Source organism: Procambarus clarkii, chromosome 4 (assembly GCF_040958095.1).
Source record: "Procambarus clarkii isolate CNS0578487 chromosome 4, FALCON_Pclarkii_2.0, whole genome shotgun sequence".
NCBI classification, from domain to species: Eukaryota; Metazoa; Arthropoda; class Malacostraca; order Decapoda; family Cambaridae; genus Procambarus; species Procambarus clarkii.
In genome coordinates, this window is record NC_091153.1 from 21,381,140 (window position 1) to 21,396,220 (window position 15,081).

At 45.2% G+C, this 15,081-nt stretch overlaps 1 protein-coding gene across 1 annotated transcript in view; it reads left to right on the forward strand.

The window, feature by feature from the left end:
* Nucleotides 1-15,081, forward strand: part of LOC138369761 (sulfotransferase 1B1-like) — a 254,073-nt gene that overhangs the window by 199,760 nt on the left and 39,232 nt on the right. The window contains exon 6 of the mRNA XM_069333217.1: nt 13,045-13,139. Within this exon, the coding sequence (XP_069189318.1) occupies nt 13,045-13,139 (95 nt within the window). The remainder of the gene's footprint in view (nt 1-13,044; nt 13,140-15,081) is intronic.

A 15,081-nucleotide genomic window follows, 5' to 3' on the forward strand; every position in this document is an offset into this window, starting at 1 on the left:
TCAAACTCTCTACTCACGTTGCTCCATTCAGAGCAGTGGGTAAGCGCTCGACGAATATAAGCATTGAGAACACTGGCTTTGTATCTTTGGGGGCACTCACTTCTACCGTTCAGGCATAATCCTATGTTGGTGGGCTTGGTATATACGTTGGTGCTTAAAGAGGTTCCTGTTTTTGTTATTAGTACATCCAAGAATGGCAGACTGTTATTTTCACTATTTTCATGTGTAAATCGGAGTACTGACTCTCTCTCTAGGTGTCTTTTTAGGTCAATTAGTTCATCTGAGTCTTTTACTATTACGAATATGTCATCTACATAACGGCAGTATACAGTTGGTTTTTGTCTGCTACTGAAGACCCTATCTTCGATGGTTCCCATATAAAAATTAGCAAATAAAACTCCTAAGGGGGAGCCCATTGCTACTCCGTCTATTTGTAAATACATGTCTCCTTGTGGACTGATGAAAGGGGCTTCCTCTGTACATGCTTCGAGAAGACTTTTCAAGTGTGGCTCAGGTATGTCTAATTTGGGGGTGCTCTCGTCTCTGTATACTCTGTCCAGTATCATTCCTATGGTTGTGTCGACTGGGACGTTGGTAGAAAGGGATTCAACGTCCAGGGAAGCGATGATTCCATCGGGCTGGGTAGATTTGATCAATTCTAGGAAATCTGCTGATGATTGTAGACTAAACTTACTTGGAGTGTATGGAGTTAGGAGTTCATTGAGTTTCTTTGCCAGGTGATAAGTTGGGGTTGGTATTTGGCTGATTATAGGGCGTAGTGGGTTACCTGGTTTATGCGTCTTAACATTGCCGTAGGCATATCCTAAGCCATAGTCGCCTTGAAGTTTATTGAAATGCACACTACCTTTCTTTGCGTTGATTGCTGTAATTGTTTTGTTTACTTTCCGCTTAAGGTCTTCTACGGGGTTCCTCGTGATTCGTTGAAATTTGGAGTCGTCACTTAGGATGTCGCTAATTTTGTTCATGTATTCATGGGTAGGAATCAATACATATGCTGCTGTTTTGTCGGCTTTTCTTATTGTTACGTCTTTCAGATTTTTTAGTTGTTTCGCTGCTTCTTTGAGTCGTGGGGTTAAGATTGTAGATGAATATGTTCCTCGTTTTTTCCCTGCTTCTGCAAGTAGTTCAGCTTGAAGTGTGTCAGTGGTGATGACTTTTTTGTTGTCTTCTAGCTTATGGATATCGTCCAGAAGCATTTCGATTTCCAGGCGTTTTTGATGCATCTTTGGTTTAGATAAGAATTGACAATTTAGACCAAGATTTAAGAGGTCTCGTTGGTCCTGGGTAAGATCATAAGAAGTCAGGTTAAAGTAGCCATCTTTAGGACGAGGGATTTTTAGCTGTCCACCGTTTAGGGATGTTAACTTACGGAGTGTCTTTGTTTCTACAAGAGTTTTATGTTGTTGTTTCAGGTTAAATAGTTCACTGTTGATGGTTTGCTTGAGTTGGATAGGGATGTCGTACTGGGTCCATTTGTTTAACAGATGCTCAGCCTGCTCTGTAAAGGTTTGGAGGGCTTCCTTCTTCTTGTTTAGTTGATGCCGAATGAGCTCTTGCCTATACCTATAGGTAAACTCTGTATTGCGGACTGCTGGGTCATGTGGGTTTATATTGGTGTATACTGGCAGCAGGTTTTCTTTCAAACATGTTTCATTGAATATGACCGCATATTCTGTATTTATTATTTTCTGGTTTAGGGCTTCTATCCCTCTAACTATTTTCTTAGCATCAGGGCTTAATTGAAATAGGAGTTCTCCAAAACTCATTTTCGTACTTTTAAGGTGAAGAAAAGAAGTGATTTACTACAGAGTGTATTACACTAATTTGTATAATTTGCACGACGTTTCGAACCTCCATGGTTCATTCTCAAGTGAACAGATCTTACAATACTAGTTGATTTTATACCCGCATTAGGTCAGGTGATAATACAATGAAGGTGAAAACATGGGGGGATACATAAGGGATAAACATAGGGGCTGCAGAAGGCTTATTGGCCCATACGAGGCATCTCCTATCCAAACACAAAGATTAATCCAGTGTAATTGGCCTGTTATGTTGGACATTGTCTTCTGTGTTGGCATCGATATGTTCTTGTCTTGTCCTTACTCTCATGGTGGGTAGGTATGACGTCGACCAAGCTGACGAGGCGTTTGACATGCCATCTTCAATCTGGTGCCCCTAGGAATCACATGAGACAAGCCCATGACATCACTCTAACAAGAGAAATGTTGAACAAGAATACTTGCATAATAGACAAAACCCAAGATTCAAGAAGATTACAAATTCTTGAGGCAATTCACATCACAGGTCAACAAATTGATCGAAACTGTGAACGCCAAGAAATCCGTTCAAACAAAGCATTGGCAAAGAATTATAGACCAGTTGCACTAACATCGCACATAATAAAAGTATTTGAGAGATTGATTAGGAGTCAGGTCACCAATTTCATGAAGACCAATGACCTTCACAACCCAGACCAACATGGATTTCGAGCGGAAAGATCGTGCCTCTCACAGCTACTTGAGCACTACGACAAAGTCACTGAGGCATTAGAGGAAAAACAGAATGCTGATGTGATATACACGGACTTCGCAAAGGCTTTCGATAAATGTGACCATGGCGTGATAGCACACAAAATGAAGTCAATGGGAATAACCGGTAAAGTAGGACCCTGGATACTCAGTTTTTTGTCAAACAGGACTCAGCGAGTAACGGTCAACCATATAAAATCTAGTCCAAGTGCAGTTAAAAGCTCTGTACCTCAGTGTACATTCCTTGCACCGCTGCTTTTGTGTTATTTTCATATCAGATATCGACAAAAATACAAGTCACAGCTTCATATCATATTTTACAGATGACACAAAAATCAATATGAAAATTCCCTCTGCTGAAGACATTGACAAACTACAAGCAGATATTAATAAAGTTTTCGAGTGGGCATCAGAAAATTACATGATATTTAACAGTGATAAATTACAGGCACAAAGGTTCGGTAAAAATGAGGACCCTAAACATAATACTAGGTACGAGACGCAATCAAATCTGCCCATAGTAGGAAAGCAGCAAGTAAAGGATTTGGGAATAATGATGTCTGACGACCAAACGTTTAGGGAGCATAACCAAGCAAATATTGCGTCTACGAAAATATTATTGGATGGATTACGAGAAAGTTCAAGTCCAGAGATCCCATCACAATGGTTGTAGTATTCAAATCACTTGTGCTGTCCCGTCTTGAGAACTGCTCAGTACTCACTTTCCTCTTTAGAGCAGGAGAGATTGCTGAAATAGAGGTAGAACAGAAAACATATACAGCATACATAGACGCGACAAAGCACCTTAATTATTGGAATCGTCTCAAAGCTCTCGAAATGTACTCACTAGAAAGGAGACGAGAAAGATATCATATAATAAACACAAGGAAAATACTGGAGGGCCAGGTCAAAATCTACACAGTAAAATAACAACTTACTGGGGTGAACGATATGGAAGAAAATGCAGAATAGAGCAAGAGTGAAGAACTGTGGTTCCTTCACAGCAGGGAACCATAGTGCCTATCACCCCACAAGGAGTAGAGGTACCCAGAGCACAGCAGGGGACCATAATACCTACCACCCCACATGGAGTAGAGGTACCCAGAACACAGCAGGGGACCATAATGCCTACCACCCCACAAGGAGTAGAGGTACCCAGAACACAGCAGGGGACTATAAAGCCTACCACCCCACAAGGAGTAGAGGTACCCAGAACACAGCAGGGGACCATAATGCCTACCACCCCACAAGGAGTAGAGGTACCCAGAACACAGCAGGGGACCATAATACCTACCACCCCACATGGAGTAGAGGTACCCAGAACACAGCAGGGGACTATAAAGCCTACCACCCCACAAGGAGTAGAGGTACCCAGAACACAGCAGGGGACCATAATGCCTACCACCCCACAAGGAGTAGAGGTACCCAGAACACAGCAGGGGACCATAATACCTACCACCCCACATGGAGTAGAGGTACCCAGAACACAGCAGGGGACTATAAAGCCTACCACCCCACATGGAGTAGAGGTACCTAGAACACAGCAGGGGACCATAATACCTACCACCCCACATGGAGTAGAGGTACCCAGAACACAGCAGGGGACCATAATGCCTACCACCCCACAAGGAGTAGAGGTACCCAGAACACAGCAGGGGACCATAATACCTACCACCCCACATGGAGTAGAGGTACCCAGAACACAGCAGGGGACCATAATGCCTACCACCCCACATGGAGTAGAGGTACCCAGAACACAGCAGGGGACCATAATACCTACCACCCCACATGGAGTAGAGGTACCCAGAACACAGCAGGGGACCATAATGCCTACCACCCCACATGGAGTAGAGGTACCCAGAACACAGCAGGGGACTATAAAGCCTACCACCCCACATGGAGTAGAGGTACCCAGAACACAGCAGGGGACTATAAAGCCTACCACCCCACATGGAGTAGAGGTACCCAGAACACAGCAGGGGACCATAATGCCTACCACCCCACATGGAGTAGAGGTACCCAGAACACAGCAGGGGACCATAATGCCTACCACCCCACATGGAGTAGAGGTACCCAGAACACAGCAGGGGACCATAATACCTACCACCCCACATGGAGTAGAGGTACCCAGAACACAGCAGGGGACCATAATACCTACCACCCCACATGGAGTAGAGATACCCAGAACACAGCAGGGGACCATAATGCCTACCACCCCACAAGGAGTAGAGGTACCCAGAACACAGCAGGGGAGCATAATGCCTACCACCCCACATGGAGTAGAGGTACCCAGAACACAGCAGGGGACCATAATGCCTACCACCCCACAAGGAGTAGAGGTACCCAGAACACAGCAGGGGACCATAATGCCTACCACCCCACAAGGAGTAGAGGTACCCAGAACACAGCAGGGGACCATAATACCTACCACCCCACATGGAGTAGAGGTACCCAGAACACAGCAGGGGACTATAAAGCCTACCACCCCACAAGGAGTAGAGGTACCCAGAACACAGCAGGGGACCATAATGCCTACCACCCCACAAGGAGTAGAGGTACCCAGAACACAGCAGGGGACCATAATACCTACCACCCCACATGGAGTAGAGGTACCCAGAACACAGCAGGGGACTATAAAGCCTACCACCCCACATGGAGTAGAGGTACCTAGAACACAGCAGGGGACCATAATACCTACCACCCCACATGGAGTAGAGGTACCCAGAACACAGCAGGGGACCATAATGCCTACCACCCCACAAGGAGTAGAGGTACCCAGAACACAGCAGGGGACCATAATACCTACCACCCCACATGGAGTAGAGGTACCCAGAACACAGCAGGGGACCATAATGCCTACCACCCCACATGGAGTAGAGGTACCCAGAACACAGCAGGGGACCATAATACCTACCACCCCACATGGAGTAGAGGTACCCAGAACACAGCAGGGGACCATAATGCCTACCACCCCACATGGAGTAGAGGTACCCAGAACACAGCAGGGGACTATAAAGCCTACCACCCCACATGGAGTAGAGGTACCCAGAACACAGCAGGGGACTATAAAGCCTACCCCCCCACATGGAGTAGAGGTACCCAGAACACAGCAGGGGACCATAATGCCTACCACCCCACATGGAGTAGAGGTACCCAGAACACAGCAGGGGACCATAATGCCTACCACCCCACATGGAGTAGAGGTACCCAGAACACAGCAGGGGACCATAATACCTACCACCCCACATGGAGTAGAGGTACCCAGAACACAGCAGGGGACCATAATACCTACCACCCCACATGGAGTAGAGATACCCAGAACACAGCAGGGGACCATAATGCCTACCACCCCACAAGGAGTAGAGGTACCCAGAACACAGCAGGGGAGCATAATGCCTACCACCCCACATGGAGTAGAGGTACCCAGAACACAGCAGGGGACCATAATGCCTACCACCCCAAAAGGAGTAGAGGTACCCAGAACACAGCAGGGGACCATAATACCTACCACCCCACATGGAGTAGAGGTACCCAGAACACTGCAGGGGACCATAATACCTACCACCCCACATGGAGTAGAGGTACCCAGAACACAGCAGGGGACCATAATGCCTACCACCCCACATGGAGTAGAGGTACCCAGAACACAGCAGGGGACTATAAAGCCTACCACCCCACATGGAGTAGAGGTACCCAGAACACTGCAAGGGACCATAATACCTACCACCCCACATGGAGTAGAGGTACCCAGAACACAGCAGGGGACCATAATACCTACCACCCCACATGGAGTAGAGGTACCCAGAACACAGCAGGGGACCATAATACCTACCACCCCACATGGAGTAGAGGTACCCAGAACACAGCAGGGGACCATAATGCCTACCACCCCACATGGAGTAGAGGTACCCAGAACACAGCAGGGGACCATAAGGCCTACCACCCCACAAGGAGTAGAGGTACCCAGAACACAGCAGGGGACCATAATACCTACCACCCCACATGGAGTAGAGGTACCCAGAACACAGCAGGGGACCATAATACCTACCACCCCACATGGAGTAGAGGTACCCAGAACAAAGCAGGGGACCATAATGCCTACCACCCCACATGGAGTAGAGGTACCCAGAACACAGCAGGGGACCATAATACCTACCACCCCACATGGAGTAGAGGTACCCAGAACACAGCAGGGGACCATAATGCCTACCACCCCACATGGAGTAGAGGTACCCAGAACACAGCAGGGGACTATAAAGCCTACCACCCCACATGGAGTAGAGGTACCCAGAACACAGCAGGGGACCATAATACCTACCACCCCACATGGAGTAGAGGTACCCAGAACACAGCAAGGGACCATAATACCTACCACCCCACATGGAGTAGAGGTACCCAGAACACAGCAGGGGACCATAATACCTACCACCCCACATGGAGTAGAGGTACCCAGAACACAGCAGGGGACCATAATGCCTACCACCCCACATGGAGTAGAGGTACCCAGAACACAGCAGGGGACTATAAAGCCTACCACCCCACATGGAGTAGAGGTACCCAGAACACTGCAGGGGACCATAATACCTACCACCCCACATGGAGTAGAGGTACCCAGAACACAGCAAGGGACCATAATACCTACCACCCCACATGGAGTAGAGGTACCCAGAACACTGCCGGCACACAGCGGGGGTGCCTAATAGCTGAGTGGATAGCGCTTCGGATTCGTAGTCCTGAGGTTCTGAGTTCGATTCCCGGTGGAGGCGGAGACCAATGGGCAAAACGTTTCTTTCACCCTGAGAAGCCCCGAAATCATCTCAAGATAACCTCACGACTCATCTATATCACTACCATGACATTGCACCATACATTTCTGTTTCGCCGCCTTATTTCACTACATATTTTAAGTTCAGAACCAATTATGAGGTCTCACTTGACATATGCTCTGGCTCGGCACAGTTTTAATATGAACTACAGTTTCACACTTGTCCGGATATTGGTAGTGACCACAAATCTCTCTTTATAACGTTTCTTAATTTTCAGCCACCATCCCATCCCCTAACACTCCCCAAGTGGAACATTAGAAGGCTTGACAAGCATAAATGGGTTAATATTGTGCGTCCTCCAGATACAGATGATGTAGACCCTAACACGCGACTGTCTACAATCACCGCAGCTATAAATGCAGCCACCGAAATATTCAAGAAAACCCTCAAGACATAGGTCCAACAAACCACTTAAAACGTGGTGGAACGCGGAATGTGCATGAACAGTCGCTTTACGCCGACGAGCCATTCAAAGATAAAGATGTCAACCCTCCCTACAGAGCTGGGTCAATCTCCGACGGGCCACAGCAGCAGCCAAAAGAATCATACTGTCAGCAAAGCGACCATCATGGGCACAGTTTTGTGAAAGACTGACACCCACCACCCATATTTATAATTCTGGGCCACATTTAACAGCATTAAAGGTCGACCAACATTCTCTTCGTTTCCCCTTATGATCAACGCCTCAATCTGTTGAATACTTCAGGAGAGTGCCAATGTTCTTGCTGAATGTCTTCAAGTTACCCCTCTCAACACCCTTCCTTCATGCGCAAGAACTCTCCCTCCGACAAGAAATTGACCATACCATACTGCTACCAATGCTCGGCGTCGACATCATGTACACCTTACACACAGAAATCACAATTGTGTGATGCATCAAATGAACAAATCCACAAGGGCCGTGACGAGGATTCGAACCTGCGTCCGAGAGCATCCCAGATGCTGTCTTAATCGACTGAGCTACGACATGGTCAAAAGGAGTTGAAACCGAAGTTCTACTGAACTTACTGGATCTTTCTACACTTGATCGAATACTCTGCCTTGAACATGAAATCTGCAATTCACATAGAAAAAGTAAATTTTGTATTGTTCTCTACTTAGACCTTAAGGAGCTTTCAATAGCATTTCTCATACTTGCCTCTTAGCTAAGTTTGCACGTTTAGGCGTACAAGGAAGATTACTTCTATGGCTACAGTCCTGTCTCACAAATAGGACCTCCAAAGTCGATATACAAACCGGTTTCTCAGATAGCATTCCAATACAAACAGATGTCCCACATGGCTCCAGTATAAGCCCATCCCTTTTTGCTGCCTTCTTTGCCAATATACCAAACACCCACCTGGTTTACCTCTCGGCATACGCTGGTGATTTAACATTGTATTACTCAGACAATGCCTTACTAATACAGTTTAAAACCACCTCGTTGACACTTGACCAATTTATTGCTTGCACACAAAAATGAGCCTCCAATTTAGCACTACTAAAACATGTTTTTAGATTTTCACTAAATAATGACTTGTTCATCTACCTACCCTCACAATACACAACACTCCCATCCAACACCTACGAGAACATAAATACCTTGGCATGCACTTCGACTCGCCTTTACTTACCTTGAAAGCACACATTCAACTTCTTAAACAGACGACATAACCACGACTCGCCATACTTAAAGCCCTCTCTGGCACCACCTGTGGAGCACACCATGAAATTTCGTTCCGTTTCTATACAACCGATATTCGCGGTCATCTAGACTATTGTTGCCAGGGATATGTGTCGGCTGCCCCTAGTAACCTTCAGAGCCTTGAGGTCATACATGCCATGCGACTTATATGTGTGGCGCAATGCGTTCCTCTCCTAACCTTGGCCATCACGGGGAAACAGGACTCACAATCTTAGCCTTAAGACGAGACATAATGTGTGCCAACTATCTGTCACTCACTGCTCACCAAACACTCCCATACAGATCAACAATTAACCCAACAGTTAACCCACATAACCCCCCCCCCCCCTGCTTCCCCACCAATCACTCACAATCTTTCCTCACACGGGCTACAGATAACCTCAATACAGACCTCACTTTACTCCTAAACTTTGAAACCCAACTTACTGTCCCCCCTATTCCACCTTGTTTTTATACGACACCTAAAATATCAACACAGTTTGAAGACAACATTCCAAAGTCTGCACCAAATTCATCCAGTCCCAGTTGTTGCTTCAAAGATAAAAACAAATTGCTACCACAGCGATTTACGATGAATTTCTCATCCTCCTGAACAACGCACCCTTGGTTCCTAGTGCTGGGTGGATCCCACAATACCATCTCAAGCAGGGATGGCGGTTACCAAACCAATTAGGTATTTTCACAGCTGAATTTTATGCCCTACACCAAGCTCTCCAAATAATCACATCATTACCAGTTGAGATGTATTCAATATGTTGTAACTCCAAGCGTGCAATTCAAGTAATTATGCACTCATCCACAACTTGCAAGGAGTTTGTCTACATATCTCTTCAACTACCCCATGAACATTAATTGAAAGGTTATGATATCTGTTACGTGGACTGTCTAAATACTCTCCTTGCCCGACTATTAAAAGTCATATTCTCCCATGTAAATAGCCAAGAAGGCACCTAGTTTCGTTTGATAATATTTAGAGCAAGGCGAGATGCCAAAGGTTTGAATTATTGAAGTTTTTAAGTTGGTTGGGGAGGAGGTGAGAGTGAGTACTGCAGCAAAAAAGGCTCATCAGCTCAGGGAGGAGGCGACAAATTTCCACCAAATACTCCAGAAGCGGTAATGTATTGCCTCCTGGTTTTGGAAAAAATAACTGGTTCGATGCAGTAGTGTTTCCAGTTTGACCAATCAGAGAGCGCCCATGGTGTGACGACAGCGCCCGAGGTTTTAGGCGGGAGAAGCCGCCCACTGTCACTAGCAACCTAAAGAAGAACATGCCAGGTTACATCGAACGTCGGTCCCATATAGGTGAGGTTCATGCAACTAGAACGGACATTACTCTAAGCAGTACTCGAATGGCAACATAGAAGAGCTGCTGGTCAACGTCTTGAGGAAGATTTAGAGAGCTGGAACGTGACAGGAGGTTTCAAGAAGATCTGTGACATCAGTACTCCTGTGTGTCTCAAGAACAGTGCTGGGGGATCATACTTCAATCCGCGGGCCGCTCCAGGAGGTGATACTGCGATGAGTATTTGGGTGGCAAGTCCTGGTCCTAGAGTTGGAAGCAGAGCACCCTGGCGAGATATCAGTTACTGAGCTACAGCACTTCTTTAGAGGAGAAAGGGAATAGTATTCAACGTAGAAGATGGAATTATTCAGCGTCTCCCACTGTCTGGGAGACATTCGCCTAATCCAAGTGATCCTTATGATCACTTATGATCACACAGTGAATAATCCTTCTGAGATCAGTCGTCGACCAGCGGTGAGAAGAGATTCTACCTTGGTTTTTACTAAGAGGATAAAAAGGGGAACTCTGCAAGAGCCACACAGAAGTCCCGGAGGGAGTATCTACCAATTGCAACAGGCTGATAGGACTTGAGCCTCCTTTCTTCATAATAAGGTAAGGTTATCTTGAGATGATTTCGGGGCTTTTTTTTTTTAGTGTCCCCGCGGCCCGGTCCTCGACCAGGCCTCCACCCCCAGGAAGCAGCCCGTGACAGCTGACTAACACCCAGGTACCTATTTTACTGCTAGGTAACAGGGGCATAGGGTGAAAGAAACTCTGCCCATTGTTTCTCGCCGGCGCCTGGGATCGAACCCAGGACCACAGGATCACAAGTCCAGCGTGCTGTCCGCTCGGCCGACAGGCTCCCCGGTCGGTAGATTAAATTTCCCTCCCAATTTCCCTTGTTTGATAGGAAATTAATGTTATTTGCTTCATCTTCGTGGAGTGAATTATTGTGACAGTATTTGCATATCAGAATGCATAAATTCGTGTTCCAGCATATTTTATCGATATTGATTAGTCATGTGTTATTAAAGAAAAGATGAAGGCAATTATTATATAAGTGAATCGATTGTAATATTTTGTTCTAGAATACTTTTTGGAAATCAAAAACCTAATGAGTTCCACTAATATTAATACTGAGGTGTTGGCATATTGTTATTGAATTTCGCCCTGGAAGAATTGTCACACGTTGCTGCCGGCAAGAAAAGATTCTCCAATGGATAAAGGAGTACCTAAGCAACAGAAGACTGTGAGGGGACAGGTCTCTGGGATGGCAAGATATCAAAAGTGGAATCCCACAGGGTTCAGTCATTGGATCATTTCTGTTTTTGATATATGTAAATGATCTCCCATAGGGAATAGACTCGTTTCTGTCAATGTTTATTGATGATGGAAGAATTATGAGGAGGATTAAGACCGAGGAAGGTAGCCAGAGGCTACATGATGACCTTGACAAGTTATATTGCAGGATTAACCAGTTATATTGCAAGATTAACACCCGTAATGGGTAAGCATCCATTATTAATGTTAATTATATTTCTTGTTGTATCTGCATGGCAGACGTTGTTTGCGTTGTCTATAATGTAACATTCCATCAGGTGAAATTGTGACTATATGAGACATTAGCAACAACTTGACTGGTTTATCACACAACACGCGACGACGCCATTATCACATGGTTCAGGTGATCGAGTTTACGTGATCCGCATGTGTCCAATGCTTGTTAACCTGGCTACATTCTACAGACACAGCTAAGCTTGTCCATTTCATAGAATTAACTAATGTTCAATGTAGTTTAATCATTAGTATAATTTTTTCCCAATCGATTAGATTTGATTTGGTAGAAAAAATTAAATAACCCCAAGCTTGTGAGGAGTTTATTAGTGGGTTAAATTTAACTTATACAGTCCACTCGCAAATAAATAATTTAATATAAAAATAAAATATAATTAATTAAATAAACAAATAAATAAATATATTCATAATACAGAAATATAAAATCCCACTGATAAATCCCACTAGTTTTTGGGATAATTATATGCCTTAAACAGCCGTTTACTTCCAACTGCCCATCATGTAAGAGTGTCACTTATGATTTGGATTCATGGCTAAATCTTAATTTAATGGTTGTTTTAAACTAGAACATTAGTTCCTCACTCTTAACTCTTCCTACTTCAGTGTCTCTGGCATTAACACAATTAATGGGTTGGTTCCCATTACCAGCCATAATATCACAAGGGTGTAATGATGGGGATATATATAAGATTTTAAATATATAATCACAAAACAACGAAATTATGGATATAAATTGGATTGTCAGGATTTAGAAAAGACCTTGTAAATACTGGTTTGAAAACAAGGTTGTTGACTTACAGAACAAATTATTTTGAAACATTACTGAACCGATGTATTGTTTCAAGTCAAGTTCACACATATGTGAATAAGTTTGGGTGATTATAAGTAGGAGGTGCCATGTATTGGCCAATGGGACTTTTATTTTGTTGTGTTTAATAGGTGAAAAAAATCCTCCTGTTTTCTCGTACATGGCGGTTAGTTGACTAACAAATGTCCCATAACACTCCAGTTTAAAATATACCTGTTTTTATCAGAGTTAATATTATGTTGGCTTGGAAGGACTCCAGCAGTAATTAAAGCATTAATATAACGTCTAACCATCGTTAATTTCTTCCCCGGCACCAGTCTCGTATTCTCCCATCTGGCGCCACATTCTCAACTTCTGGAAGATGAGGCACGAAGACCATATACTCTTCATCCGCTATGAGGACATGAAGCAGGTAATGCTGTTCTGATGGTAGTCAACCACAATATGTCAGCTTCCCTTCAACATTGAATAGTCCAATATTCCATACATCTCCGTCACCTCACAGATACGCACCATTATATTGTTGTTTTATTTTTAAAACAATGATTTTGATCCTGAAAATATTATTATGGTGCTACATCACCGAAAATAACATAGAATGTTTAGCCTCATGATATGTTAGTGACTATGTGTGTGTGTTGATGGCACGATATATTAGTCAGAATGTGTGTGTTTGTTGACGGCAGGATATGTTACTGAGTATGTGTGTGTTGATGGCACGATATGTTAGCATGTGTATGTTGACGGCAGGATATGTTAATATGTGTGTGTGTTTATGGCAGGATATGTTAGTATGTGTGTGTTGACGGCAGGATATGTTAGCTTGTATGTGTGTTGACAGCAGGATATGGTAGTATGTGTATTGACAGCAGGATATGTTAGTAAGTATGTGTGTGTTGACGGCAGGATATGTTAGCATCTTCTTGAGATGATTTCGGGGCTTTTTAGTGTCCCCGCGGCCCGGTCCTTGACCAGGCCTCCACCCCCAGGAAGCAGCCCGTGACAGCTGACTAACACCCAGGTACCTATTTTACTGCTAGGTAACAGGGGCATAGGGTGAAAGAAACTCTGCCCAATGTTTCTCGCCGGCACCTGGGATCGAACCCAGGACCACAGGATCACAAGTCCAGCATGCTGTCCGCTCGGCCGACCGGCTCCATGGGTGTGTTGACGGCAGGATATGTTAGTATGTGTGTGTTGACGGCTGGATATGTTAGTATGTGTGTGTTGACGGCAGGATATGTTAGTATGTGTGTGTTGACTGCAGGATATGTTAGTATGGGTGTGTTGACGGCAGGATATGTTAGTATGTGTGTGTTGACTGCAGGATATGTTAGTATGGGTGTGTTGACGGCAGGATATGTTAGTGGATATATGTGTGTTGACGGCAGGATATATTAGTGAGTATGTGTGTGTTGACGGCAGGATATGTTAGTGAGCATCTATGTGTTGATGGCAGCATATGTTAATGAGTATGTGTGTGTTGATGGCAGGATATGTTAGAGAGTATGTGTGTGTTGACGGCAGGATATGTTAGTGAGTATGTGTGTGTTGACGGGAGGATATGGTAGTATGTGTGTGTTGACAGCAGGATATGTTAGTGAGTATGAGTAGGGAAATATGTGACTAGACCCGCACGCACCACCTGCCAGGTGGCACTCATGTGAGTGGCACCTGGACAGATGGCGTGCAGGTGTCTAGTCACAAAGGGTTTGGGGGGAATTTCCCGGATGTTATGATGCGTGTCGGAGGAATGTGGTGCGCGCGGTTCTAGTCCTCGGGGTTTTGGGGTGTTCGGGTCAGGAAAGAGGGAAGCCATGTTGTTGGGGATGTGTGAGACTATGTGGTATAGTAAGAAATACAGGGAAAAGCATTAAATATGTATGTGTGTTTGTCATAGACTTAATCCTGTGTGACGATAATAGTTTGATGATAGTAAGTAGAGGTTGAGGGGATCCAACATAGTGGATATGTTGTTTGGGGTGGAGGGGAGGGGGAGGGGGGAGGGAGAGGAGAACCCCCCATACCTGAGAGGAAAGCCTTTACGTCCATTAGCTTCCCTCCCTACAGGAAGCCGTAAGTGTTGAGGGGTAAGAGAGAGAGCAGCAGCCTCCTGCGGAAGTGAGCCATTTGCCTTAAAGGCATTTCGATGTCTTCAGAGTGGAGATGTTCATCCCACCGCGGTTCCCCCTCTACTGCGGATTCGTTAAGGAGGGGAGCGAGGATCATACTCCGCCAGCAGGGGCCCTCACCGGCAGACCCTCACCTGCCAACCATCAATCACTCCCACCCCTCATCCCCCCCGCTCCCCATACCATCAACCATTGTTCTGTGCAAACCCTTTTAGTATTATT